At 41.7% G+C, this 26,839-nt stretch overlaps 1 protein-coding gene across 9 annotated transcripts; it reads left to right on the forward strand.

Moving 5' to 3' along the window:
• Positions 1–3,381: 3,381 nt before the first annotated feature.
• LOC124131583 (tyrosyl-DNA phosphodiesterase 2-like) lies at positions 3,382–25,615 on the forward strand. 9 transcript variants are annotated; one of them, XM_048393385.1, is made up of 7 exons: positions 3,382–3,572; positions 4,436–4,656; positions 5,295–5,407; positions 7,023–7,136; positions 21,893–22,103; positions 23,152–23,331; positions 24,435–25,596. In XM_048393385.1, exons 2-7 carry the CDS (start codon positions 4,504–4,506, stop codon positions 24,723–24,725), a joined length of 1,062 nt encoding a protein of 353 aa, XP_048249342.1. In that variant the 5' UTR covers positions 3,382–3,572; positions 4,436–4,503; the 3' UTR covers positions 24,726–25,596. The 9 variants fall into 9 exon arrangements, with proteins under 9 accessions (XP_048249342.1, XP_048249331.1, XP_046350895.2 ...); XM_048393374.1 differs by lacking the exons at positions 21,893–22,103; positions 23,152–23,331; positions 24,435–25,596 and adding exons at positions 7,295–7,505; positions 8,992–9,162; positions 11,692–12,837 and having other exon boundaries at positions 3,383–3,572; positions 4,377–4,656; XM_046494939.2 differs by lacking the exons at positions 21,893–22,103; positions 23,152–23,331; positions 24,435–25,596 and adding exons at positions 7,295–7,505; positions 8,992–9,162; positions 11,692–12,837 and having other exon boundaries at positions 3,383–3,572.
• The last annotated feature ends 1,224 nt before the right edge of the window (positions 25,616–26,839 follow it).

Raw genomic sequence — 26,839 nt, forward strand, 5'->3', positions numbered from 1 at the left:
AAAGACAAAAACTATATTTTAGTAGAATACTTGTTTTGAGTTGGTGTAAAAAAATGAAAAATGTGTGCATTTCTTTCTTCTACGGCACATCTTTTAGTTATACACCATACAAGCCAATTAATTATACCAATATTGTAAACTCATATCGTAAATAACAGATTATTTAAAGTACAAAATTTGTATTTCTTGGATTATGCTTGTACATGACTGACGGTTTGGTTGCTTGTGTATATGATCACATTTACAAAGTGGTGCACTGATCCAATGTGGCGCACCACAGCCACACCTTGATCTGCACCCCCTCTCAGGCTTACAACTACATCTCAGAAGCTCTTTGCGTGACTCAGACGCTTGTGTTGGTGTAATCCACAAAGGCTCGTAGCCGTGTGGTACTCATGTTACCCATCCTCTCTCAGTTGGTGTAGAAAGGTCTGTTTCGGCCTCTAGATTTAGTCCCCAACAATGGCCACCTTGAAATGGGCTCTTCTGACATGTTGGTACAAAGAAGCTGATGTGGAAGGAAAGGAATTAATTTCTCTACCTTTCTTAGTGTATTATTCTTTACGTGTCTCATCAACTCATGTACATATACTGGCCCATACACGAAGACGCAGAATGACTGGCATCATGTTCTTCACATTCTGTTCGGTTTGTACATCTACTATGAGATTTAACGCCCCGGTTGCTTCATCATACAAACTCCATGTTTCCCACACTATCTTTTTGCATTTCCCCTCCAGAAGGATGTCTGGTCACGGCCAGTAATTGCTAGAAATGCTCGAAGTGAACAGGCTTTCTCTGGTCCAAGGAGTCCGACAAGGACATTAACAGCCAAATATGTGAATTGTTTGCCAGTTCCAAAAGCTACCCAGAGGTGAGACATATCTATTCTGTCAAACAATGCAATGGTCAGGGCAATGACATCAGTATCAACTATTTGAATCAAAATCCTATCATGACTCTGTCTGGCAGCATTTGACGTGTGCAAAAAGAGTCTTTCTGTGACGGATGCCGATCATTGACAACATCTGACCCTTTGTTGCACAGAACCTGTTTGCTGAAAGTGCTTATAATTTGTTCATCCCCGTGCACATTCTAATGGAATAACATTTTCAGCCAAGAACTTAAACAATTCTATCTTGTTCTCAGCAATTCTCAGCAATGCCTCCCATTTCTGTTTGGCTGAATGCGACATTGACTTCTTTTCCTCGTTTGCTTCTTGCTGTTGATTGGAGACGTACTCAGAGGTGTACTCATCCCAAACAATGTCAACTGTGAACACCTGTCATGCCTGTTCTACAAGGCCTCTGCATGTTCACTATTGCCGCGCCATCTAAGGGTAGTGCTTAACCTCTGGCCGTATTCGTACATCTTGAGAATGTTTCTAAACATGTTGTGAAATCACTTTTATTGCCAGAAGAAATTTTGCCAACTTTGAGAGTTATGGGGGAAAGGTTTAGCTTTCATGGGTTTACAGCCCTCAAGCTTGACACTGCTTGCTTGACGGCCTATTTCTTGTTTTGTTTTAGCAGTGACTCTTGGATGTGGGCAAGAAAACAGAGAAAGTTTGTTCTTTGAGATTGGTTCATAAGGGCTCCTTGTTTTCTGATGGAGATGTTCCTCTCCAAAGTTGTTTAACTGTGTTGCTCCACATTTGTCTACCTTTGAATTGTGTCTACTGTAGTATTGGTAACGATGTCTTACATATCTAACACCAGTAGCTTATGGCTTTCCTCCAGAGATGGGCTACTCATATCCTCAAATACATCACAAAGTAATTGGACCTGTATTTTGGAAGTTTGTTGAACACTTTTGCTCTGTTCATGATGCCTGACATTTGGTTCTGATTTCTTTCTCAGTCAGTCTCCCAACATCTCTGGGCTTATTCAACGGCATTGCGTGTAGAGATGTTAGATCATTGAGAGGAGCTTTCGCTCGTCAGATACCACAACTATTTACTCGTTTCATAAAAGTGGTATTACACGGGAGGTTATTGAACGGCGTGTCGTGCCTTATGTGTTATTGGTTTGAGAAAAGGATATGGGGATGAATTATCGTTGAAAAGACGTAAACAAAATTATAAAAGAAACATTTTCTTTGTCTCATATGTCTCGTATGTCTTCACGAGTTATTACCATGCAAGAACTGATACTCATCACTTTGTCTTGTAATCTGTTTTGTCAGCGATCATTTCGGGAACGATTTTATGATTTTTAAAACTAGTAGGCGCTAATCAATAAGAATCCGAAATTGACTTTGTAAAGGGAAATTACTCTTCCTACATTACGGATTGAATCACTCATAAAATCCTGATGTGACCGATCGCCCCATTGACCCCTATGATATGTACTTATTCCCCCCCAAAATCCCCCCCCCCCCCCCCCCCCCCCCACACACACACACACGCACAATTTGTACTCGTAACCACTGCTGAAGAAACCCTGATGGGTAGAAAATGAACTACTTAACGGGTTTTCTGGTTAACCAACTACCCTCGCCGCCTATGATTTAATCATCTACTTCCCACGTTCTTTATGCATTGTTACACACACGTACACTGATATGCGACACACATAAAAACTTAAATAATAGACATGAAGTTTACAATCTGTACTTCATGTTTACAATTAATCCTGCATAAACATTAAATAAGTTTAATCATCTCCTCTCCTGAACACATGTTTATTACCTCGTTACGCTGACGACAACTCATTATGGACTCAATGTCAACTCATGATGTCAATCACTGGATTGTCTGGTCCAGACTTGATTATTTACAGACCGCCATCATATAGCTGGAACATTGCTGAGTACGACGTTAAGCAAAAAACAAACCAACATTTACTGTGTAATATGTCTCTGGCCAAGTAAATATATCCAGATGACCTGTTTGTCAATGTAACAGTGTGTTCTACTTAGCGAGAATACACTGTGAACAACAAACAAACATACTTCTGTGGTCTACATGACTTATCATCGATGTTTATTATTTATATAAAGATCCGGGGTTATCTTGCATTTCATGCAGCCGAGTGATTGATCAGTGAAGATAGGTTATAACTAATTCCATTTGTTGAGATGTTAAATACAGACGGATACTTTCAATGTTTATTTATCAAGAATACAATATATATTTGTGGCTATATTTGATTACATTTTTACATTTTGAATTAAAAATTTGGCATCACAGTCACTAACTGTTTTTAACAATAAAAGAATCGAATATTGTAGTTTGATTGTGTTAGGATTAATTTCTAACGCCTAGATCTAGTATCTCTAACAAATACTGTTACCTTTATAAGGGACATAACCGAGTCTCTGCAAAGGAACTTTAGCGCGCGACTGCCAGTTCTAAAAATAACTACTACGAGCCTCGTTTTGACGATAAAGGGATTCCCCTTTCTGGACAGGCGGGAGTGATATCATACATGTCGGTCGATTAAGTCTGAATCGAAAGTGTATATATTTCACAACAAGGCAGTGTCGGCACCAAAGAAGCGCTTGAAGTAAACAACTCCTTGTCAATTACACATTAGCCTATGTCAGGGGCGTATTGCATGTTTTAATCGTAGGTAAGTTTAGATGTTTCCAAGTAGATCTATTCATGTTTGATTAGGCCTTGTCATTTTAATAGTGGTCCATGAGTGCAGAGATAGCCATGACGGTAGTTTAATGCTAGTAACGAGGCAGTAGAGTTAGAATTGTTGACAATGTTGATATGTGAACGTGGAGCATACACGTAGCATGCCCGCATGTACTACTTTTGTACATTAGATCTAAATGGCAGTACACAAACACAAGTTAGGTAGGCTAGCCTACTTGTCAAATCTTGGACAGTCGGCAGTAAGGACATATCTCTATCCCTATTGACCGAAACTAACAGCTGATGACAGGTCGAAAATATATGGTGTTGTAAAGTTCACATTGGAACCATCTCAACACAATAAACATTTCAATATTCCCAGTATTATTATTCAGGGTTGATCATGGTTTAGACAAACAGAAGAGACAGAAACTAAAAAGCTTCAAAAGCCCTTAGATATCCTAGCTTATCCCATCCTATAGAGTTGGTGAGTTAATGGATTCTTTTTTACATCATTAGCATAGTCAGCAAAGTGTCACAGTTGTGTCTGGACCAGAAAACCAGTGGTTGATAACATAAGCATAGATTCACTGTATTATGGGTATTATGACACACAGTCAGTGTGTGCCCACACTTTGGACTAGCACAGAGATGTGGGATCCCTGTGTCCATGGAGGTTTCATGCCACTGTCTGAAATACACTCACTCACGTTAATCACATATTCACAAAATCGGTGTCAGTTAATAATTAAGATCCTGCTTTACATTTCTGACATAATTATAACAGCCCCAGAGGTAGATCCCAGTAGTGCCTGGGTAAACCACCAAAGCAGCACCTTTGGGTACTTTCAGCAGCTCCTTGAGTGGATCTCAACACTACTGGGTAGATCTCCCCAGCAGCCGCAGGAGTAGATCCCAGGATGTCTGACAGTGAGGCTGACAGTGATGTGGATGAGAAGAATCTCCCTTCCAGGGAGGAGTGCGAGGAGAGATGTCAGATGTTCGCCCAAGTGACCGGCACCGACACTGCTCTAGCCATGTTCTTTCTTCAAGATAGGGAATGGAACGTAGAGGTTGGTTAAACAACTGTTCTGTGCTGTTGGTGTCAATTTGCTGACAGTACAATTCTGATTTCTGATTTTAAGCCAATATTTATATATCAATAATTATGTTAATATGGAGTATGTCTGTCATGTATATTTAGTATGATACCTATTTGAATATTTCATGCTGTTATTATGTGAATCTTTGGATGTCTTATGTCTCCTTTAGAACTACACCATTTAAGAAGCTGAAATTTTGTGTTGGCGAACCTAGCTGTTATAAAGCTTGTACTCTTACCAAGATTTATTTATATGGCCATTTTGTTTAAAAGTTTCATTTGGGTCTATATTTGTTTGTTTGTTTTGACTAATGCACTGTTTGACATGAAGTCAGTGTGTCTTATGTGTGTAAGCTTATCTAAATACAGTGTTGTTTGTGTGTCTGTGTTTTTATTCCTGTTTGACCATCACATTACCCTTTTGGTCCAGTTTTAATCATGGCCACCATGACAGCCATATTGGAAGTATGATTTTACCTATTTTCACAGAGCTTTTTCACATGAACTGTTATGAAATAGTAGTTATGAATGACTTATTTACAATTTGATGTTCATTTACAATATATCTAAAAAAGAGCAGCGTTTCATGTAGCTTTTTGCTTGTTTCAGACGGCACTGAATGCTTATTTCGCAGAGACAGGGGGTGAACCAGTGGGGTCAGGTCAGAGCACCATCGTTGGCACCAACACACATAGCAGAACACAAACAGTGAGAGCTGGACCGTAAGTGACTGTCATTATATCTCTTTCCGATAAACTTGTTCTCATTAAAACTTTCGGGATCCTGGGTGAGACTGGACCTCAGTACCTCATGCTTGCACTAAGAGTGTACTACCAAGGCTAGGTAATTAAGCCCAGGATTTGTCTAGGAAACAAGTTAAATGCCATTAGCAGGCAAATTGGGAAGACAATGGGTTTGGGGGCAATCTCATTAAAATCAGGTATTGGTTCTTGCTACTGCAAAACAAATATCTTAGGACATTCTAGTACAGGTTACGTCAGAATGACCTTTCATCCGACCAATCAGATGGTCTCTTACCAGATTGGGAAAGTGACAGTCAGAATGTGCTTTCAAATCATGCAACCTCGAAAAGATTGACACCGGGTATTCCAAACGACTGTTACGGGCTGTACGGCTGAATCTATCAAAATCATCTTTATCTCTCTCTTCAATTACTTAAGCATTTCAATGGCAGAGACTTTGCATACCGGTAACCCATTGAAAGTTGCCATACAAATTCGGCCATCCATTATAAAACTCCAGGATGTACTTTTTTCGGTTTTTAAATCGAGATGTTTGTGAAAATATTTTTCAAAGCATAGTCTGGAATGGAAGTCGCCAGTTTGAAACTAGTGATTTAAATCTTGAGATAGCTGCTTTCTGATTGCTCATCTTCTTAATTGTCATTTCTTTGGTCAGTCAAAGTTCATGAAAGGTCGTTCTGATGTGACCTGTTAAGCAATAGCGAGAACTAACTTTAGAAGTATGTTAGCATTGCATTAAAGCTTCTTCCTGTAGAAAACACCTCTACATTAACATAGCTATGACCATATCAACATCAGTTGGAACATTTTAAGGGAGTACTGGGATAGGGCTTTCTGCCAGCTGGGGCTTATCACCTGTTGTGAGTCAGTTTACTTGGGACATGCAGGTCTAGTTATGAAAACGTGTGAGGTGGATGGTGATGATGATAACTTCCATTTGGGCTACAGAGCCTTGTGGCTCTCTTTCTCTTTGACTGCTCCATGAGGCATGTGTTTTGTGAAGTGTTTTCTACAATGTTTCAGACAGGTGTTTCCTACAGTGTTTCAGTAAGGTGTTTCCTACAATGTTTCAGACAGGTGTTTCCTACAATGTTTCTGACAGGTGTTTCCTACAACGTTTCAGTCAGGTGTTTTCTAGAATGTTTCAGTCAGGTGTTTGCTACAATGTTTCAGACAGGTGTTTCCTACAATATTTCCGTAAGGTGTTTCCTACAATGTTTTAGACAGGTGTTTCCTACAATGTTTCAGTGAGATGTTATCTACAATGTTTCAGACAGGTGTTTCCTACAATGTTTCAGACAGGTGTTTTCTACAATGTTTTAGTAAGGTGTTTCCTACAATGTTTCAGACAGGTGTTTCCTACAATGTTTCAGTAAGGTGTTTCCTACAATGTTTCAGACAGGTGTTTCCTACAATGTTTATGAAAGGTGTTTTCTACATTGTTTCAGACAGATGGTTTCTTCAATATTTCAGATAAGTGTTTTCTACTGTGTTTCAGTCAGATGTGTTCTGCATTGTTTCAGTGAGATGTTATCTACAATGTTTCAGACAAGTGTTTTCTACAAAATTTCAGGGAAGGACCTGATCCAGAGCCTCACCGTATCCGCCTCTTGTCCTGGAACCTGGATGGCCTTGACCCTGGGAGCATCAAGTCCAGGATGCAAGCTGTTTGTGACATCATTAACAAGTAAATAATTATTTATTCAAAAAGGCAAGATTATTGATTTGTTAGCTCACCTGAGCAAAGTACTTGCTGTCCCATTGCAAACCTTCAACAGCAATGCTGGCATACATGATGTTAAGTCAAATCATATCACATACATTTGAAAGTGAATATTGTTCCAGGGAGAAGCCCCATGTAGTGTTCCTCCAGGAAGTGACCCCCCTCACCCTCCCTATCCTGGAGGATGGGTGTGGCATGTACCAGGTGATCCCAGGGGGAGACAACCACTACTTCACTGCTGTCATGCTGCGGGTTGGACATGTACAGTTTGAAGATGCTGTGGTTACATCCTTCCCAACCAGCAAGATGTTGAGAAACATTATAACAATCAAAGTAAGGCTGATGTTAGCTTAATTGAGTCCTTCATCAGAAGTCCTCAGCAGTGTGTGTCTGTAATACCCCATGTTTGTTGTGGGAGCTGACTAAATGTGGGAACTGAATTGCATCACCCTCGATTATCCAGGGTCTGGTATCGCCATTCTATGATGGTAAATCAGGTTTCTAGACAGGCTCATGCTTACCAATTGTCCCCAAGTATGTAGCAAATTTCAGTAAAATTTCAAAGTTGAAATAAAACATTCCCAGTTACTGTTATTATAGTGAAATAGAAATATAAAATGCCCAGTTACTGTTTTTCTAGTTAACTTGTATTTCAAAGATTACAGGATCAAGGAAGAGGAAGTGACTATACTACATGCCCACACATTAGTGCATTGAATGCAGTGTTAAAACCCATGAAGATCCGGGGTAGAATAGGTCTTCAGCAACCCATGCTTGCAGTAAAAGGCGACTGTGCTTGTTGTATGAGATGACTAACGGGATCGGGTGGTCAGACTCGCTGACTTGGTTGATGCAAGTCATCGATCTTAATTGCGTGGATTGATGTTCTTGATGTCAGTCACTGGATTGTCTGGTCCAGACTCGATTATTTACAGACCGCTCTCATATAGCTGGAATATAGCTAACAACAAACAAACAAACATCACTCTGACACTGAGTCAATCCCATCAATGCGGTCATTCAACATGTAAAGTATGTTACCTATTACAAGTTAAGGCTTTAAATAGTGGAGACATCCCACACGTTTCATTACTGATGAAAGTTTATTGTATTTTTTTAAATTAATGAAATAGAGCAAACAAATAGAAACTAACACTATGTATGAGTTATACTTATAGCTACGGCAAACAAACAAAAGCGATGTTCGCCCCTATAGTCTGGAAGGTAATTTAAGGTACTGACGTTTACTACAATATCTGAAAAACTATCGGACCTACTCCAGACAAAGTTGGTATGAGATTATTAAACAGTCATACATAACTGGATATTACATTTAAAGACAATCGGTGCATGAATAAAAAAATCAGTCAGTATGGTTTTACGCCGCTTTTAGCAATATTCCAGCAATATCACGGCGGGGGACACCAGAAATGGGCTTCACACATTATACCCATGTCGGGAATCGAACCCGGGTCTTCGGCGTGACGAGCTAACGCTTTAACCACTAGGCTACCCGACCGCCCCTTTTCAGTGATAAACATTGGACACCTTCATAACTCTTCCACCCACATCAAGCTTACAGACCGCATCTGTGGAACAGTGGATAGAGCATCTGCCTGGAGATCACGCAATGATCATGCGCACACACATCGTCATATAATTACAATAATGCAATGTTATGCCACATTTCACCTCACCTGAAGCTTACATGCTGTTATATCACTGAACGTGGAGTTAATCCCATCTCCCTGTTTCCATCTCTCGTCATTCAGCAGTTGCATGATGAGATCCCGAGTAACCATGGTGACTATTTTTGCAGTGTCATGTGAAGGGCATCAGCTTCCAGGTGATGACGTCCCACCTGGAGAGTACGGCTGCGCACAGTGATGAAAGGAAGAGGCAGCTGGTACGGGCATTCGAGGCGATGAAACACGCAGATCCTGACAGAACTGTCATATTTGGTGGTGATACTAACCTGAGAGACAAGGAGGTAACTTGAGACTTAGGTTATAGAAGCGGTAGAAACTAACAGTTTTCGTCCACTGGCCCTTATAATGATAACATATAGCAAAACCCTTAAAAAAGGCAAATTTCTAATAGTCCTTATGATACCTTAACTATTGGGCAGTTTGTCAAGGGCTACAGGACTACAGGAGTATATCATGTTGGCATCCCTAGCTTTTCAGTGTATCATGTTGGCACCCCTAGCTTTTCAGTGTATCATGTTGGCATCACTAGTGTTTCTGTATATCATGTTGGCATCCCTAGTGCTTTGGTGTATCATGTTGGCATCCCTAGTGCTTTGGTGTATCATGTTGGCATCCCTAGTGCTTTAGTGTATCATGTTGGCATCACTAGTGTTTCTGTATATCATGTTGGCATCACTAGTGTTTCAGTATATCATGTTGGCATCCCTAGTGTTTCAGTGTATCATGTTGGCATCACTAGTGTTTCAGTATATCATGTTGGCATCACTAGTGTTTCAGTATATCATGTTTGCATCCCTAGTGCTTTAGTGTATCATATTGGCATCACTAGTGTTTCTGTATATCATGTTGGCATCACTAGTGTTTCAGTATATCATGTTGGCATCCCTAGTGTTTCAGTGTATCATGTTGGCATCACTAGTGTTTCAGTATATCATGTTGGCATCACTAGTGTTTCAGTATATCATGTTGGCATCCCTAGTGCCTTAGTGTATCATGTTGGCATCACTAGTGTTTCTGTATATCATGTTGGCATCACTAGTGTTTCAGTATATCATGTTGGCATCCCTAGTGTTTCAGTGTATCATGTTGGCATCACTAGTGTTTCAGTATATCATGTTGGCATCACTAGTGTTTCAGTATATCATGGTGGCATCACTTGTGTTTCAGTCTATCATGGTGGCATCACTTGTGTTTCAGTCTATCATGGTGGCATCACTAGTGTTTCTGTATATCATGTTGGCATCCCTAGTGCTTTCGTGTATCATGTTGGCATCACTAGTGTTTCTGTATATCATGTTGGCATCACTAGTGTTTCAGTATATCATGTTGGCATCACTAGTGTTTCAGTGTATCATGTTGGCATCACTAGTGTTTCAGTATATCATGTTGGCATCACTAGTGTTTCAGTATATCATGTTGGCATCCCTAGTGCTTTAGTGTATCATGTTGGCATCACTAGTGTTTCAGTATATCATGTTGGCATCACTAGTGTTTCAGTATATCATGTTGGCATCACTAGTGTTTCAGTGTATCATGTTGGCATCACTAGTGTTTCAGTATATCATGTTGGCATCCCTAGTGTTTCAGTATATCATGTTTGTGTCACTGTAGTGTTTCAGTATATCATGTTGGCATCACTAGTGTTTCAGTATTATCATGTTGGCATCACTGGTGTTTCAGAATATCATGTTGGCATCCCTAGTGTTTCAGTGTATCATGTTGGTGTCACTAGTGTTTCAGTATATCATGTTGGCATCACTAGTGTTTCAGTATATCATGTTGGTGTCACTGTAGTATTTTAGTATATCATGTTGGCATCACTAGTGTTTCAGTATATCATGTTGGCATCCCTAGTGTTTCAGTATATCATGTTGGTGTCACTGTAGTGTTTTAGTATAACATGTTGGCATCCCTAGTGTTTCAGTGTATCATGTTGGTGTCACTAGTGTTTGAGTATATCATGTTGGCATCACTTGTGTTTCAGTATATCATGTTGGCATCACTAGTGTTTCTGTATATCATGTTGGCATCACTAGTGTTTCAGTATATCGTGTTGGCATCACTAGTGTTTCAGTGTATCATGTTGGTGTCACTGTAGTGTTTTAGTATATCATGTTGGCATCACTAGTGTTTCAGTATATCATGTTGGCATCCCTAATGTTTCAGTATATCATGTTGGCATCACTAGTGTTTCTGTATATCATGCTGGCATCACTAGTGTGTCAGTATATCATGTTGGCATCACTAGTGTTTCAGTATATCATGTTGGCATCCCTAGTGTTTCAGTGTATCATGTTGGTGTCACTGTAGTGTTTTAGTATATCATGTTGGCATCACTAGTGTTTCAGTATATCATGTTGGCATCACTAGTGTTTCAGTATATCATGTTGGCATCACTAGTGTTTCAGTATTTCATGTTGGTGCCACTGTAGTGTTTCAGTATATCATGTTGGCATCACTAGTGTTTCAGTATATCATGTTGGCATCACTAGTGTTTCAGTGTATCATGTTGGCATCACTAGTGTTTCAGTATATCATGTTGGCATCACTGGTGTTTCAGTGTTTCATGTTGGTGCCACTGTAGTGTTTCAGTATATCATGTTGGCATCACTAGTGTTTCAGTATATCATGTTGGCATCACTAGTGTTTCAGTGTATCATGTTGGCATCACTAGTGTTTCAGTATATCTTGTTGGCATCACTGGTGTTTCAGTGTTTCATGTTGGTGCCACTGTAGTGTTTTAGTATATCATGTTGGCATCACTAGTGTTTCAGTTTATAAAGTTGAAACTGAGTTGTGTTTTTCTTCAGGTTGCTCAGGTTGGAGGTATCCCGGAAGCTATCTACGACATATGGGAGATGACGGGCCAGCGTCCAGAGGCCAAGTTCACCTGGGACATGAGGAGAAATGACAACCATGAATACCCAGGATACAAATCATTCCTGAGACTGGACCGACTTTACATCCGCCATTGTAAGCCCAGATCCCAAGTGACCCCCGTGTACTTCGAACTGGCTGGCCTCGCTCGTCTCCCCAGCCACAAGTTCCCCAGCGATCACTGGGGGCTTCTGGCACACTTTGACATCAATGGCGTTTCCAAGCCAACCTGTGCGTCAGTCTAGCCATTCACATCACACACCTTGGCGTCCTTGTTGATTATCATTGTCTATGTGTGAAAAGTAATCAGCATTTCCAAATTAGATTAATTGTTATGTCAAGCATTTGATCAGAATGTATCATTGCCTCCAGGATAGAAATGTTTAAAGATCATTGGATTGATCAGAGAATCATTTTTGCAAAATATTTGTTTGTTGAAAAAGTGGACAGTTCATTTGCCATGTGGAGATATAGTCTTGTTTCTGCTGTTGAGATTTCAACATTGTCTACTTACTTTCGCTGAGAGTAAAACACCTGATTTGATTGTTGTCAATGATATTCATGACTGGGATATTTACCCTTTCATAAGAAAATGAATCTCATTGACAGATTGTATGATTATTGTGCTATCATCAGGGGTGAGAATCTTCCGCGGATCCTTGAATTTCCGTGAATTTTAGTGACCACAAATTTTGTTAAAATCTGATGGCTTGAAGGTCAAAGCCCCCTTATGCCCCATAAACACCCCAAAATTATGGACCATGCTTCATTGAATTTTCAGCTGAAAAGGAAAATATCCATTCTCATCCCTGTATCTTAGAGAAGGAAAATAGGGTTGGAAAACAAGCACTTGTTTCTGTGGCAACCTATGACTGTAAGTTGCTTTGTGTGCGTAGAAGGGAGGTTGTCACAATGCTAAAATTTATGCTGCATTGTTGACAGAAGTTTATCAATTTTTATCTTCAAATGCAAACACAACAGTGTGTTCAATCATTGTCACATTCATACCATATACCAGTGTCATTTATTGTCAAATTGTAATTCACAGTTTTCATGTCACATAAACTATATTCATATTCCATTGTCTTCTCGTCTCACTTAGAAAATATGTTATGAATCTTGAACAGAACAAGACTTACATGACTAATAGGCTGGTAATAAATCTGCACTTGTATTGAACGTGTGCAACATATAAGATAACGCTGAGCAGCATACCTGTGGGTGTCCTGGCTGAATAATGTCTGTTCGCCTTTTGGGTGTCCTGGCTGGATAAATGTCTGTCACCTTTGGGTGTCCTGGCTGAATAATGTCTGTCGTCTGTTGGGTGTCCTGGCTGGATAAATGTCTGTCACCTTTGGGTGTCCTGGCTGAATAATGTCTGTCGTCTGTTGGGTGTCCTGGCTGAATAAATGTCTGTTGCCTTTTGGGTGTCCTGGCTGGATAATGTCTCTTGCCTGTTGGGTGTCCTGGCTGGATAAATGTCTGTTGCCTTTGGGTGTCCTGGCTGGATAAATGTCTGTTGCCTGTTGGGTGTCCTGGCTGGATAAATGTCTGTTGCCTTTGGGTGTCCTGGTTGGATAAATGTCTGTCGCCTGTTGGGTGTCCTGGCTGGATAAATGTCTGTTGCCTTTTGGGTGTCCTGGATGGATAAATGTCTGTTGCCCTTTGGGTGTCCTGGCTGGATAAATGTCTGTTGCCCTTTGGGTGTCCTGGATGGATAAATGTCTGTTGCCGTTGGGTGTCCTGGATGGATAAATGTTTATTGCCTTTGGGTGTCCTGGATGGATAAATGTCTGTCGTCTTTGGGTGTCCTGGTGAATAAATGTCTGTCGCTGTTGGGTGTCCTGGCGGGATGAATGTCTTTTGCCTTTCGGGTGTCCTGAATGGATAAATGTCTGCCGCCTGTTGGATGTCCTGGCTTGATGAATGTCTGTCGCGCTTTGGGTGTCCTGATTGATAATGTCTGTCGCCTGTTGGGTGTCCTGGTGGATAAATGTCTGTCGTCTTTGGGTGTCCTGGTGGATAAATGTCTGTCACCTTTGGGTGTCCTGGCTTGATAATGTCTGTCGCCTTTTTGGGTGTCCTAGCTGAATAATGTCTGTTGCCTTTTGGTTGTCCTGGTTGGATAAATGTCTGTTGCCTTTGGGGGTATTGGTTTAATAAATGTCTGTCGCCTGTGGGTGTCCTGGCTGAATTAATGTCTGTCAACTTTGGGAGTCCTGACTAAATAAATGTCTGTCGCCTTTGGGTGTCCTGGCTGGATAATGTCTGTCGCCTTTTGGGTTGTCCTGGCTGGATAATGTCTGTCGCCTGTTGGGTGTCCTGGCTGGATAAATGTCTGTCGCCTTTGGGTGTCCTGGTGAATAAATGTCTGTCGCCTTTGGGTGTCCTGGTTTAATAAATGTCTGTCGACTTTGGGTGTCCTGACTAAATAAATGTCTGTCGCCTTTGGGTGTCCTTGCTGGATACATCTTCCCGAGGCAAGTGAGTTAACTGACTATAAAAGTCCAGTTTCCACCCTTGCCGAACTAGGCTAGTATTATGGAGTTACAATTTGGCTGGACTAACGAGTCTATGCATAGTCCAATCCAAATCGCGCACCGAAATCGAATTCCGGTTCGTTAACTGTCGTGCAGATTTCGGTCGATTGCAGGATTTGCAAAACATGTGCACCGCCAACTCGTTGTCAGCAGATATTTTCCAAATCATTTCATGTTTTTAATCAAGGTGCTCACGTGATTTGATGTATTTTGCGATGTAAGACCTGTTTTATCACAATATAGATCTTGATTATCGATCAGATCGTCCTGACTGGGCGCCACCATTTTGGGTGAAAAAAACGCAAGTGATACGAGAGGTGGAATCTCATTGGTCCATCAGAGAGGCTTAGAGGGGACATAACTGGTAATAGCCACTGGTGGCGATATGATCGAGTCCAGTAATTCTAGCCTCGTTCGGCAAGGGTGGAAACTGGAAGTTAGTTTACTCTCTTGCTTCGGGAAGATGGGCTGGATAATGTCTGTCGCCTTTGGGTGTCCTGGCCGGATAAATGTCTGTCGCCTTTGGGTGTCCTGGTTGATAAATGTCTGTCGCCTTTGGGTATCCTGGTTGATAAATGTCTGTCGCCTTTGGGTGTCCTGGCTGAGTAATATCTGTCGCCCTTCGGTGTCCTGGTGGATATATCCTGACTGGATGTATGTGTGTAGCCTACTGGAAATATTAGTGTAGAGCTGCTACATATTTAATAGCTTATTTTGTTATTATCCTGTTTTCCATACATTAGACACTATTTACAAAGGTGGGGGATATAATACAGTTCTCAGACCCATCTCATCGTCGGGCGACGATACATAAGGAAGACTTCCTGCTAGTTCACACGAAGATATATTATTCTGGTTAGATTCTATTTCTATGAACGTATTACAGTTCAACGCATTTTAATGGTGATGGATACAATGCAACTGCAGGCTTTTGCAGCGTGCCCTCGTGCTATGGTCTTACCTGGAGTTTAAGCTAGGAAGCAATAACGATCTTTAAACTTAAGAACACTCAACTACTCATATACGAGACTAACAAGCTCCTCACCTTGGTTCTCAACCTAGGCATGTTTATGTACCCATCACGACCCGTGAACATCATGGTCGGAATCGGACTTCAGCAATCCATGCTTGCCGTGACTATGCTTGTCGTGAGAGGCGACTAACGGGATCAGGTGGTCGCTGACTTGGTTGATGCATGTCATCGTATCCAATTTGCGTGGATCGATGTTCATGATGTCAGTCGCTGGATTGTCTGGTCCAGACTCGAATATTTACAGACCGCCGTCATATAACTTGAATATTGCTGAATTCGGCGTTAAACAACAAACAAACAAACAAACATCACTGTGACAATCAATAGTCAACCAACACGTGCAGCATGCGATTACCTATTACAAATTAAAGCTTTAAATAGTGAAGACATTCCACACGTTTACTGATCAAAGTTTTTTTGAATTATTGAAATAAATAGAGCAAACAATTTTTTATATAAATCATACATAGTGTTAGTTTCTTAACACTATGTATGATTTATATTTGTAGTTGTTTCATGTCCTTTTGATGTTTTCATGTGGCTCTATTGGGTTTTGGGGCACAGGGGCTTAAAACGCAAGAAATATATCCAGTGTCAGTATACTATATACTGACACTGGGTGTGACCATATATCTTGTAGCTGCTATGTTTTTGCGTTACAAGCCCCAGTGTTTTCGGGTGTGGTCCCTGAGGGTGTCTTTGGCTCTGTAATGATCGAGAGTGTATTGACGTATGGCTCTTTTGACTCGTTTCCCTTCAGCACGACCTCTGACATCAAATTTATTTCGTTTTGTTTGTTTGTATAGGGCCCCGTTATGACCAATGTGATTGTCGGGGTATACAAGCGGCTATTTCCTTTTGGAGTTTAAACTGTCACCGGGTAATCCCGTTGTGCGTGGTATGGAAGGTAACTGCGACGAGGATCTCTAAAAATAGTCACTTCTAAAAATAACTTTTGTGAGCCTCGTTTTGGCGACAAAGGAATTTCTCAGAAGTATACGAGGCGTGGCGATCTATCCTTCGAATAGTCTGAATAAAACGACGGTGTCATGTCACAACAATATATTAGTGTCTGCACAACACTCACACTTGCAGTAAGCAACGTCTGTCCACGGACCTACTACGTACCAGAGACCATATACCGATCTCTGTACGTACATAACAGTAAACATCTGGATTGTCGGTGAGTTTCGAGATTTTCAGTTGGTAGTTTAACATTCTCGCCAGAGAATTTAACATTGTACAAAACGTAAAAGGTTTCTTCTTTAAACGACCGACCGAAATGTTGTCTAAGATAGTAAGAAAACTAGGTGTGAACTCATAGCTGTGTACTGCTCTGTAGGCCCCGATCGTCGCTGCGACACAGCAATGACTCGTCCAATGTTCAGTCACTCGCGGGAGGATTTGGTTTAAACCGCCTCGGCTGCTGTCACTCAGCTCAGCTGTTGTCGTATTTCTTCAATTAAACGCCCGGGTGTATTTTTCTTTCAGACCGTCTTTACCCCCTGGCGTTTAATCACAAAATAGTATTAGGGGGAATTCCGAGCATTAAAACTACCTGGCGTCTAATCGAGGCCCCGTATTAAATCGAAACCATCCATGTTTTTATTCGGGGTACGGCGTTTATTCGAGGAAATACGGTACTATGTTTCGGGCACACAGACAGTTCTTCACGCCCCCTTCATGTTTGCAGGTTCATAACGTTTGACAAAATACATTTGACATTTTAAACGAACTGCAAAATGCCACCGACTGACGAGTATATGCCCCACTCGGTTTGCCATTGCTGCGAACTACGAATGTAGTGTAATATAATTTACAACCAGGAAATGAATTCTGATGATAGACCGGAAAACTCAATCTCTTCTTCGTTTTAAATAAGACACCATCGGTACAAATGGCTCAGCATCTTTGATATTAAACCATACTTTACCACATTCACGTTGCAGCATGTAAACACGAGTAATGATGATATATATTAGGGGAAATAACAGCCATTGTCAGTTTTGTTTGTTTGTTTGTTTGTTTGTTTGTTTGTTGTTTAACGCCTCACTCAGCAATATTCCAGCTATATGACCGCGCTCTGTAAATAATCGAGTCTAGACTAGACATTCCAGTGATTGACATGAGCATCGATCCTCGCAAATGGGATATGATGACGTACATCTACCAAGTCAGCGAGCCTGACCACCCGATTCCGTTAGTCGCCTCTTACGACAAGCATAATCGCCTTTTACGGCAAGCATTGGTTGCTGAAGACCTCTTCTACTACCCCGGGTCGTCAATGGTCAGTAAGGTATATTAAGTATAAAATACTTTTGTAAATTCGGGTTTAATTGTGTTAATGCTGAGGGAAACACTTTGTTATAGTCATAGTTGAAAACGAAACATATGCGTAAAACGTATTCAATAAATGTTAGATATACGAGGGGTGGGCGAAAAGTCAAGTGCCTAACTACAATGGACTGTGCGGGTGGAGTGGCTTGCTTGTCGTTTTCAACATTATACCCTCTGAGATATACGCACTTCGGTTAATGACGCTCGAGTGTCAGGGTTCCTCCTGGTGGTGTAGACGGGCCTCCACAGCGGAAGTGACTTCATAATCGTGCTTGCCTCCTGGTGGTGTAGACGGGCCTCCACAGCGGAAGTGACTTCATCATCATGCTTGCCCAAACAGTTCTTTCTTGAAGTTTGGGAAGAGGTCGAAATCTCACGATGCCAAATCTGGTGAATATAGGGTTCAATGAGTTCATGTATTGTAGCGCTAAAGCCATGGTACCAACAGACTGGTGCGCAGGTGAATGTCATGGTGGATCAACGCACCTTGAGTGAATTTTCCACGATATTTAGATTCGATATTCATATTGTTTGTTTTTGACTGCTGTTCAGTCTCTGTCTGACAGTGGGGAACTGTGTCTGCTGCAAAACGGTGTAGATTCTAACGAGAGTTAGAATCTGATCAGAAGTTAGAAGCATTGAACCCAGCGTGTGTGTGTGTGTCTCTCTCTCTCTCTCTCTCTCTCTCTCTCTCTCTCTCTCTCTCTCTCTCTCTCTCTCTCTCTGTGTCTCTCTCTGTGTCTCTCTCTCTCTCTTTCTCAGGTGGAACACGGTAGCCTAATCTGTCCATTTTCATTAACAGAGAATACCAGGTCTCTTACACAGTGCCGACCACAATCGCGTTAATTCAAAATGTCATGGCGTACCCTATTTTCAAACAATTGAGATAGCATAGTTAATGTCTTAAACACAAGAATTCAGTTACATTCCCAAAAGAAAAAAAACTCGATAAAAGGCGGGACTTCCATTATCTTGTTGTAACTCGAGAGAGTTTTGGCGCACAGTTCATAACATATGTTTTGGGCAAGACGGCATTAAAGCTCAAAATTTCATTGAAAATTTGAATCCTATTTACAAAATGTGAATGTTTGTCAGTGATAGTGTTCACACTATTTTACTCTTCCTGGACATCATGACACGGGCCTTTGATGACGTGACATCTCTCGTTTCAACGAGGCAAATCATTATCAATGTGGCTGTTCGAAAATACACCGTCGGGGTACTAACAACACAGCCTGGCATCCAACACATGTATTTCCACCGATCCTCGGAAGGCTCCTTTTGTCTAGAGTCCATTTTCTGTCTAGGTCTGTAATAGACATCTAATTAATGACGTGTGCATCTCAGACATAATGTATAGATAATGGAGATGAACTGCTAGTAGGCATATACCCAAAGTGGTGTTTGAACGAACTGAATAGAATTTGCTTGGACTGCCAATTTGCCCAGACTAAGTCTCCCTTTAAGCCTGGCAACTGTACAATCTCATTAAAATAAGATCTTAGTTCTCGTTATCGCTAAACAAAGATCTGAGGACATCCGATTACGGGTCACGTCAGAACGACCTTTCACCCGACCAATCAAAGCGTCGCTTACCAGATCATGAAAGTGACGGTCGGAATGAGTTGTCTAATCATGCAACCTCGAAAACGTTAATACGGGGTATTCCGAACGACAGTTACGGCCCGTACGACTGATTCCGTCAAAATAATCGTCTATCTCCCTCTTCCGTGGGATAAACATTTGAACGGAGGAGGCGTTGCACAGTACGTGGGAAGCACTGCCATACAATGTCTACCATTTATTAGACATTCCGGAATGTTCGTTTGTTCAGTTTTCAAAATTTTAATCGAGAACTTTGTCAACATATTTCTCAAGCGTAGTCTGAAATGGAAGTCCCCAGGTTGAACGGGTGCCGTAAAGCTCGAGAAAGCTGCTTTCTAATTGGCTGATGCCGACTTCTTGTTATTCGTTTCAGTGGTCGGTCTAAGTTCGCGAAAGGTCGTTCTGCCGTGACCCGTAATGGGATGTCCTCAGATCTTTGTTAAGCGGTAGCGAGAACTCAGATCTGATTTTAATGAGATTGGGCAACTGTAATGACTGTTTGCTTACAGGGTGAGGATCATACGCTAGAGTCTATGTTTCAGACCGCTGAATCTCAGAGACAACGGCTGAGCCAATGGGAGCGAAACAAAGCAACAGAGCTGACACAAAGGACCACAGACCGCAGCAAGCCAGACGTGAAGTCAAGTCGTACAGCAGAACAAAAGCAGTCAGAGCGGAGATGTAGGTAGAAAGGACTCTGTATATATGACGGAACCTTCCACTTGAGTGAGTGAGTGAGTGAGTTAGGTTTAACGCCGCTTTTAACAGTATTCCAGTTATATCACGGCGTGTCAGCTTAATGTGGGAGGAAAGCCCGAAGTGATGCAGGTCACAGACGTTTACCACTTCAGTGAAACCCACGAGCACGGGTATGGTGCTGACAAACCTAGAAACATAATCGGGGCGAACCGGGATTCGAACCCACAATCATAGGTTTCTGGCGTGCCCAAGGGACGCAACTCTGCACAGCAAATCGCGGCGCCTTAGACGACTTGGCCACCCGTGCCCCCACCTTCCACTTGAAGGAGAGCTCGTCCTGAATCCACGTCCAGGTACCCCCATAGCTGTGGTACAGTCGGCTCGAATCTGAACACCTTTTGCAGATTGTTAGTTGTCCAGTTAGACCATATTTTAAACGTTATAATCACCCTGGCATTCGCGCCTGTTAGCACTCTACAGGTTACTAAATCGAATACTGTATGTATCATTAACGATAGTTTACCTTGAATTCAAGATTTTCTAATGTGCGTATTTAATACATTATCATATAAACTGACACAACTGGATATTACTGAAACGCTTTTCAATGTGGTGGCGTTGAACCCAGCTCACTCACTGCAGACTCCTAGAGAGGCACCTTAAACTGCTTTGTTGATAACAAAGTATAAATATTAATATGGGTGGTTTTTTATTTGTTTCAGACAGGTGTATTGTGAGGTGAGGTGAGGTGAAATTAGGTTTAACGTCGCGTCCAAGACGTGCATGCACGTGTGTGTGTATGTGTGTGAGAGAGAGAGTGTGTGTGTGCGTGCGTGCGTGCGCGTGTGTTTGTGTGTGTGCCTTACTAGACTGGACTGATGCCGATTTATAGTGCTAGCTCATTGAGATACCATGCCGCAGTTTAACATGAATTCCCCCTTTGAGACACAGTATATTGACTCCGAGCCGACCAGTCCTTGTTTTATCCCCTTATTGCCGAGCGCCAGACAGGGTATCAACAAGTACCATCCTTGAACGTCTATGACGCGGCCGGGGATCGAACCCCGGGGTGTATTGTGAAGTGTTTCAGACAGGTGTTTTCAGTAATGTTTCAGGGAAGGTCATGACTGTGTTTCCTGTAATGTTTCAGGGAAGGTCCTGACTCTGAGCCTCACCGCATCCGCCTTCTGTGCTGGAACCTTGATGGCCTAGACCGGCGAAGTATCGAGGACAGGATGCATGCTGTTTGTGACACCATTAATAAGTGAGCAGTTTCGCTTTGTAACAAAAGAGGTCGTCTAAGGCTCCGCAATTAGCCATGAAGAGTTGCGTCCCTTGGACACACCAGAAACCTATGATCGCGGGTTCAAATCTCGGTTCGATCCATTAATATTTCTAGGTTTGTCAACATCATGCTCGTTGGTTTCACCAAAGAGGTAAACGTTGAAAGACCTGCATCACCACAGGCTTTCCTCCCACATCAGGGGCGGTCGGGTAGCCTAGTGGTTAAAGCGTTCGCTCGTTAAGCCGAAGACCCGGGTTCGATTCCCGACATGGGTACAATGTGTGAAGCCCATTTCTGGTGACCCCCGCCGTGATATTGCTGGAATATTGCTAAAGGCGGCGTAAAACCATACTCACTCACTCACTCCTCCCACATCAAGCTGTCACGCAGTGATACATACTCGAAAACTGATCAAAGGGGGACCCAACTTACTCACTCTTTAAATTGATCATCATTTAAGGCATTGTTTGCCTAAAACTATATAAATCAACACTGAATCAAAGACAGGCATAGAGAATAGACGTACTATTACAGCGAAATGGAACAAAATCAAAATCTCAACTCAGTAAAATAGCTCTTAATGTTTAAAAAAAATGATATTTATTTGTAAAGTGTATGTAAAATTCTCACTTCAGGGAGAAGCCCCACGTAGTGTTCCTCCAGGAAGTGATACCCCTCACCCTCCCTATCCTGTCGGAGGGGTGCGGCATGTACCAGGTGATCCCAGGGGGAGACAACCACTACTTCACTGCTATCATGCTGCGGGTTGGGCATGTACAGTTTGAGGAAAGCTCTGTGACTCCTTTCCCCACTAGCATGATGCTGAGGAACCTTTTGTCAGTCAAGGTAAGACATGTTGGTGCAGCATTGAAAAGTCGTCTTCTGATTTCAGCAACATTTAAGACTGATTCATCTTCGTATTTCTTTTGAAACAAAACTACAAAGACACATTGCCAACCTGCTTGTACAAATCATGGTGTAATTACAGAGGTGCCAAATTTGGCAGCAAATAAGTTGTTCTAAAAACAACCAGAGAAAAATGACGACAGGTTCTACCTCCGAAAATATATTTTTCGGTCGACATATTTCATGTCGTTCACCAAATATGTGTTATGGAACTTGTTTGGCATCTTCCCGAGGCAAGGGCGTTAACTGACTATAAAACTCCAGTTTCCACCCTTGCCGAACTAGCCTGGAATTTCCAGGCTCGATCGTAGCGCCATCAGTGGCTATTACGAGTTATGTCCCTTCTAAGTCCCTCCTACATACCAATCAGATTCCATCTCTCATATCACTTGCATTTGTTTCAAACGAAATGGCGACGCCCAGTCAAGTCGATCTGATTGATAATCAAGATCTTAATTGAAGTAAAACCGGTCTTTCCCCGCGAAGTGAATCAAATCACTTGAGCACCTTGATTAAAAACAAGAAAAAAATTGCAAAATATCTGTCGACGCCCAGTTGGATGTACACTTGCTTTGCAAATCCTGCAATCGACCGAAATCTGCACGTTGAAATCCATGTTGTTCGTTACGCGATTTGGATTGGACTATGCATAGACTCGTTACTCCAGCCAAAATGCAACTCCACAATCTCAGCCTAGTTCGGCAAGGGTGGAAACTGGACTTTTATAGTCAGTTAACGCCTTTGCCCAGGGACGATGCTTGTTTGGCTGCTTCCTACTCAGAAATAAATATGTGTTTCAAACACGTACACCCTACTATATAGAAAATTGAATGGTTGCGCTAGAAGAACGTATCTTCTTTATTCCGGGATACACTGTGTTATGAACGGAAGTCTTGCTGAAGCATTTATAAAAAAAAATCCCTCTTAGAGAGATGGCTCTACGATTTGATGATGGATAATAATAGACCTTTATGTTGTGTCTCTGCAGTGTCGTGTGAAGGGCATCAGGTTTCAGATGATGACGTCCCACCTGGAGAGTCCAGTTGGTGCGTCCAACTACAATGACGAGAGGAAGAGCCAGCAGGTGAAAGCATTTGAGGCGATGAAAGAAGCAGATCACGACAGAACTGTACTATTTGGCGGGGATACAAACATGATAGATGAGGAGGTAAAGGCATTACATACACATTTCTCTAATAAGTGCAATTGCCCATTGACATTTTTGGAGTAAGTGCGAAAGGTAAATCACATTGTGTCACCGCCCTCAACATTATTCCATGTATATGACGGCGTTCTGGAAATAATCGAGTCTGGACCAGAAAAATAACCAGTCATTACTATTGTGGGCAACGACCCCTGCAATCGAGATACGATTTCACAGTCAAACAATTCGAACCACTCGATCCTGTAAGTCGCCTCTTCACGTGTGCTTTTTCGTACTCGAAATTTTTAGGTTTTTTTAACAGACTTTAACCCATAGAGTGAACCCACGACAAGAGGCCGATCTGTCTGTATAAAGTGATACAGTGTTGCAAAATGGATATTCTTTTGGTACAGACAGACAGATATTTTAGTTTCGTCTCACCGCTGTACATCATTAAAAACCTACATAAAATAGACGTTAATGAATAAAAATAAAAATAATAATACAGCGCCACTTATGAGAGACGATAGTTATGAGAGACGATACACAAAACTGGATGATGTATACATATACAAATGTTTTACCCATTTAGCAATAGCTTGCTGCGTTGTGATATTAAAAAAAGCAGGTTTGGCAGTACACCTTCACCAACCATGTGTATCGCTTGCTGTCCTCAACGGTTCAGTACTCTCCACACACTGTCCACAGATGGTCATTGTGTCTCGATTATTACCTTCGGTCGTTTATACTTTGAAATACTCTTTAGTCCAGGGGCTTGGTAAATGGCCACCTCAAAGACCTTGAGATTGACCCAAGCATTGTATTCTTCAAAGGTCAGGTGTGAAGTAATTAACAATGTTAATTGGTGAATACAATTATCGTGCAGAATATTTCAGATTTTTACACATTTTAAGAGTGACCCTGTATGTTACTGAAACCCATCTTCCCAAGAGGGAAGAGACGTAACTGACTAGAAAAGTCCAGTTTCCACTTTTAAAGTCTCTTGCTTCGTGAAGATGCTGAAACCCTAACCAAACCTCAATGTATTGTCGTTTACCACATGTTTTCTTTGTCCGAGTACAACCATCCAATGACTGTAAATAAGTTCTCTCTTGTCTGTGATCCAGGTTGGTACCTTGCCAGAAGATATCTTCGACTTGTGGGAGACAACTGGCCAACGTGCAGATGCCAAGTACACCTATGACAAGAGGACAAATGACAACCGAGCGATTCCAGGATACAAACAGTTCATGAGGCTAGACCGACTTTACATACGGCATAGTACGCCCATGTCACAAGTAACACAAGTAGATTTTGAACTCGCTGGTACTGATAGACTACCATGTAACAGGTTCCCAAGTGACCACTGGGGGATTCAGGCCCATTTCAACATCAACGGTGTTCCCAAGCCGACATGAGTGCCATAGTGCTCAACAACTGCTGAACTTGTAAACATTCCAAAAATGTGTATTGACTTGTGCGACTGTACTTACATTTATTTTACAAAAAAATAAGTTAGAGAAAAAGGTTGTCTTTACTCATCAAATTGTTGACAATTGATGCCCGTTTTCACACAATTGTTAGATAAACGCATATATTTTACATGTGCGTATACATTATTTTTTGTGTTTGGCAAAGCGAGCGCCTATGTATTATGTTTACTTCAAGTGTTAAGGGAAACATTACTAAAGGATACACAGTCTTTGGACTTTTGCACACGGCACTTCCTACTCATATGGGACTGTGGGTAGCCTAGTGGTTAAAGCGTTCGCTCGTCACGCCGAAGGCCTTGGTTCGATTCCCCACATGGATGCAAAATTTGAAGCCCATTGCTAGTGTCCCGCGCTGGAATATTGCTTAAAGCGGCGTCTCACTCACTCACCCACTCACTCGCTGCACATGGCACCACCTACTCACATAATAATTATGACGCCGAGTAGGACAAATTTCTTGAGTATAGAAGCCGTGATTGTTTATGCTATACTGTAATTAGCAGAATCATTGTCCAGTACAAGATATCAGTTTGAATGAACCTGTTTCTCAATAAGCCCATGTTTAACAGTTTTCCACTCATTTTTTAAGTTGGGTAACGAGTGAATCCTTACATATATATTATATGCATATCTGACACTATTTAACATATAACAAGGCATGCACTTCGTGAACCAGGAAGGTCTACTTGTGTACACTACATCCCGTGTTATTGACAGCATGCATGATATAAGCCTGTCTACCCAACCGTAGAGGGAACTTGAAGTTGAGTATAGATGCATGTATTTTTATAAGATTTTACAGATTAAAATAAATAAACACACAAAAAGGTTTGGGTGATCCTGGCACAGTCAGGCTGATAAGGTTCGTCAGCTCAAGGCCCTTGCCCCCTACACGCAGCCACGACAGCGAATGGGACTTCTCCAAAGTAGCGCTGCCTAAACTAACCTACCAAGAGATTCTTGGAGAATGTGAAGATACCTTAACGCTTCAGCCTTCTGCATTATCCATATTGTCAGAAGGGCTGTGTTCCTGGCAGCAAACCCCCAATGTCAGTCAACAGATTGGGAGGTACCAAACTGAATGCTCCGAGAGTCGGACAACTTGGAGCTTGGGATGCAAGTAGCTGTGGTGACCGTGTCTTTGTGTTGTTCCCTATAAACGCTTTCATATCAACTTGTCGCCACACAGAGCTACGGACTGCCCACAGTGTTGCCTCAATAGACTCTCGATCCAAATCTGCATCTGACGACAAATGCAACATGATTGAAACTTCCTAAGAACGTTGCCTTCAAATACGAATACATGCATTTTAGAATGCTCAACAATATATCTACATTTTGGAAACCGGACAGTTAGGATGTTTCGCGCGTTATTGCGCTTAGCAATGGCACCCAATATCTGTACCATCTTGATGTTTCGAATCCTATCAGTACACATAAAGTTGCATTATCGAAAATATAAGTATACACATTTGAAGGCAATTGTTTTAGGAAGCGAATCTTTTTGCCGTTTTCGTTGGATTACGATTCATAATAGCAGGGCTTTTAGCGCGGTATGTTCTGAATCGGGAATCTGTTGGGAAAACACAAACCGCAGCTCTGTGAAGCGATAAGTAAAAATCAAAGTCGTTTATACGTTGGGAGCAGCACAGGGATAGCCGCAGCTAGGCTGGGGGCCAACAAACAGTGGTGTTAGGATTGGCCAGTAGAAAGATTGTTATTTACATGTAGTTGTCTGAAGTCAATACAAAGAATCTGAAAAGATGATGAACTTTTCTAATTTTCTCGTTTGGTTTGACAGATGAAAGCCAGTTAAAAAAACAAACAACTTTGGCCCCGGGGGTGAGAAATTACCTACTATAGGGATTTGGGAGTGAATGAAACTTGGAATAATACTTGGGGGATTATATTCTTGTTTTTTAAACAAGTGAATGTGTGTCTGACTGTTTTAAGTGAGTGAGAATGGGATCTACTTTTGGCATTCAGCAAGAAGACAGAAGCTGATATTTTGATATGACCGTGCGAGCAATTGTAGTTGA

The sequence above is a fragment of the Haliotis rufescens genome, unplaced genomic scaffold, assembly GCF_023055435.1.
Source record: "Haliotis rufescens isolate VD_foot unplaced genomic scaffold, xgHalRufe1.0.p SCAF_1, whole genome shotgun sequence".
Classification (NCBI taxonomy): Eukaryota; Metazoa; Mollusca; class Gastropoda; order Lepetellida; family Haliotidae; genus Haliotis; species Haliotis rufescens.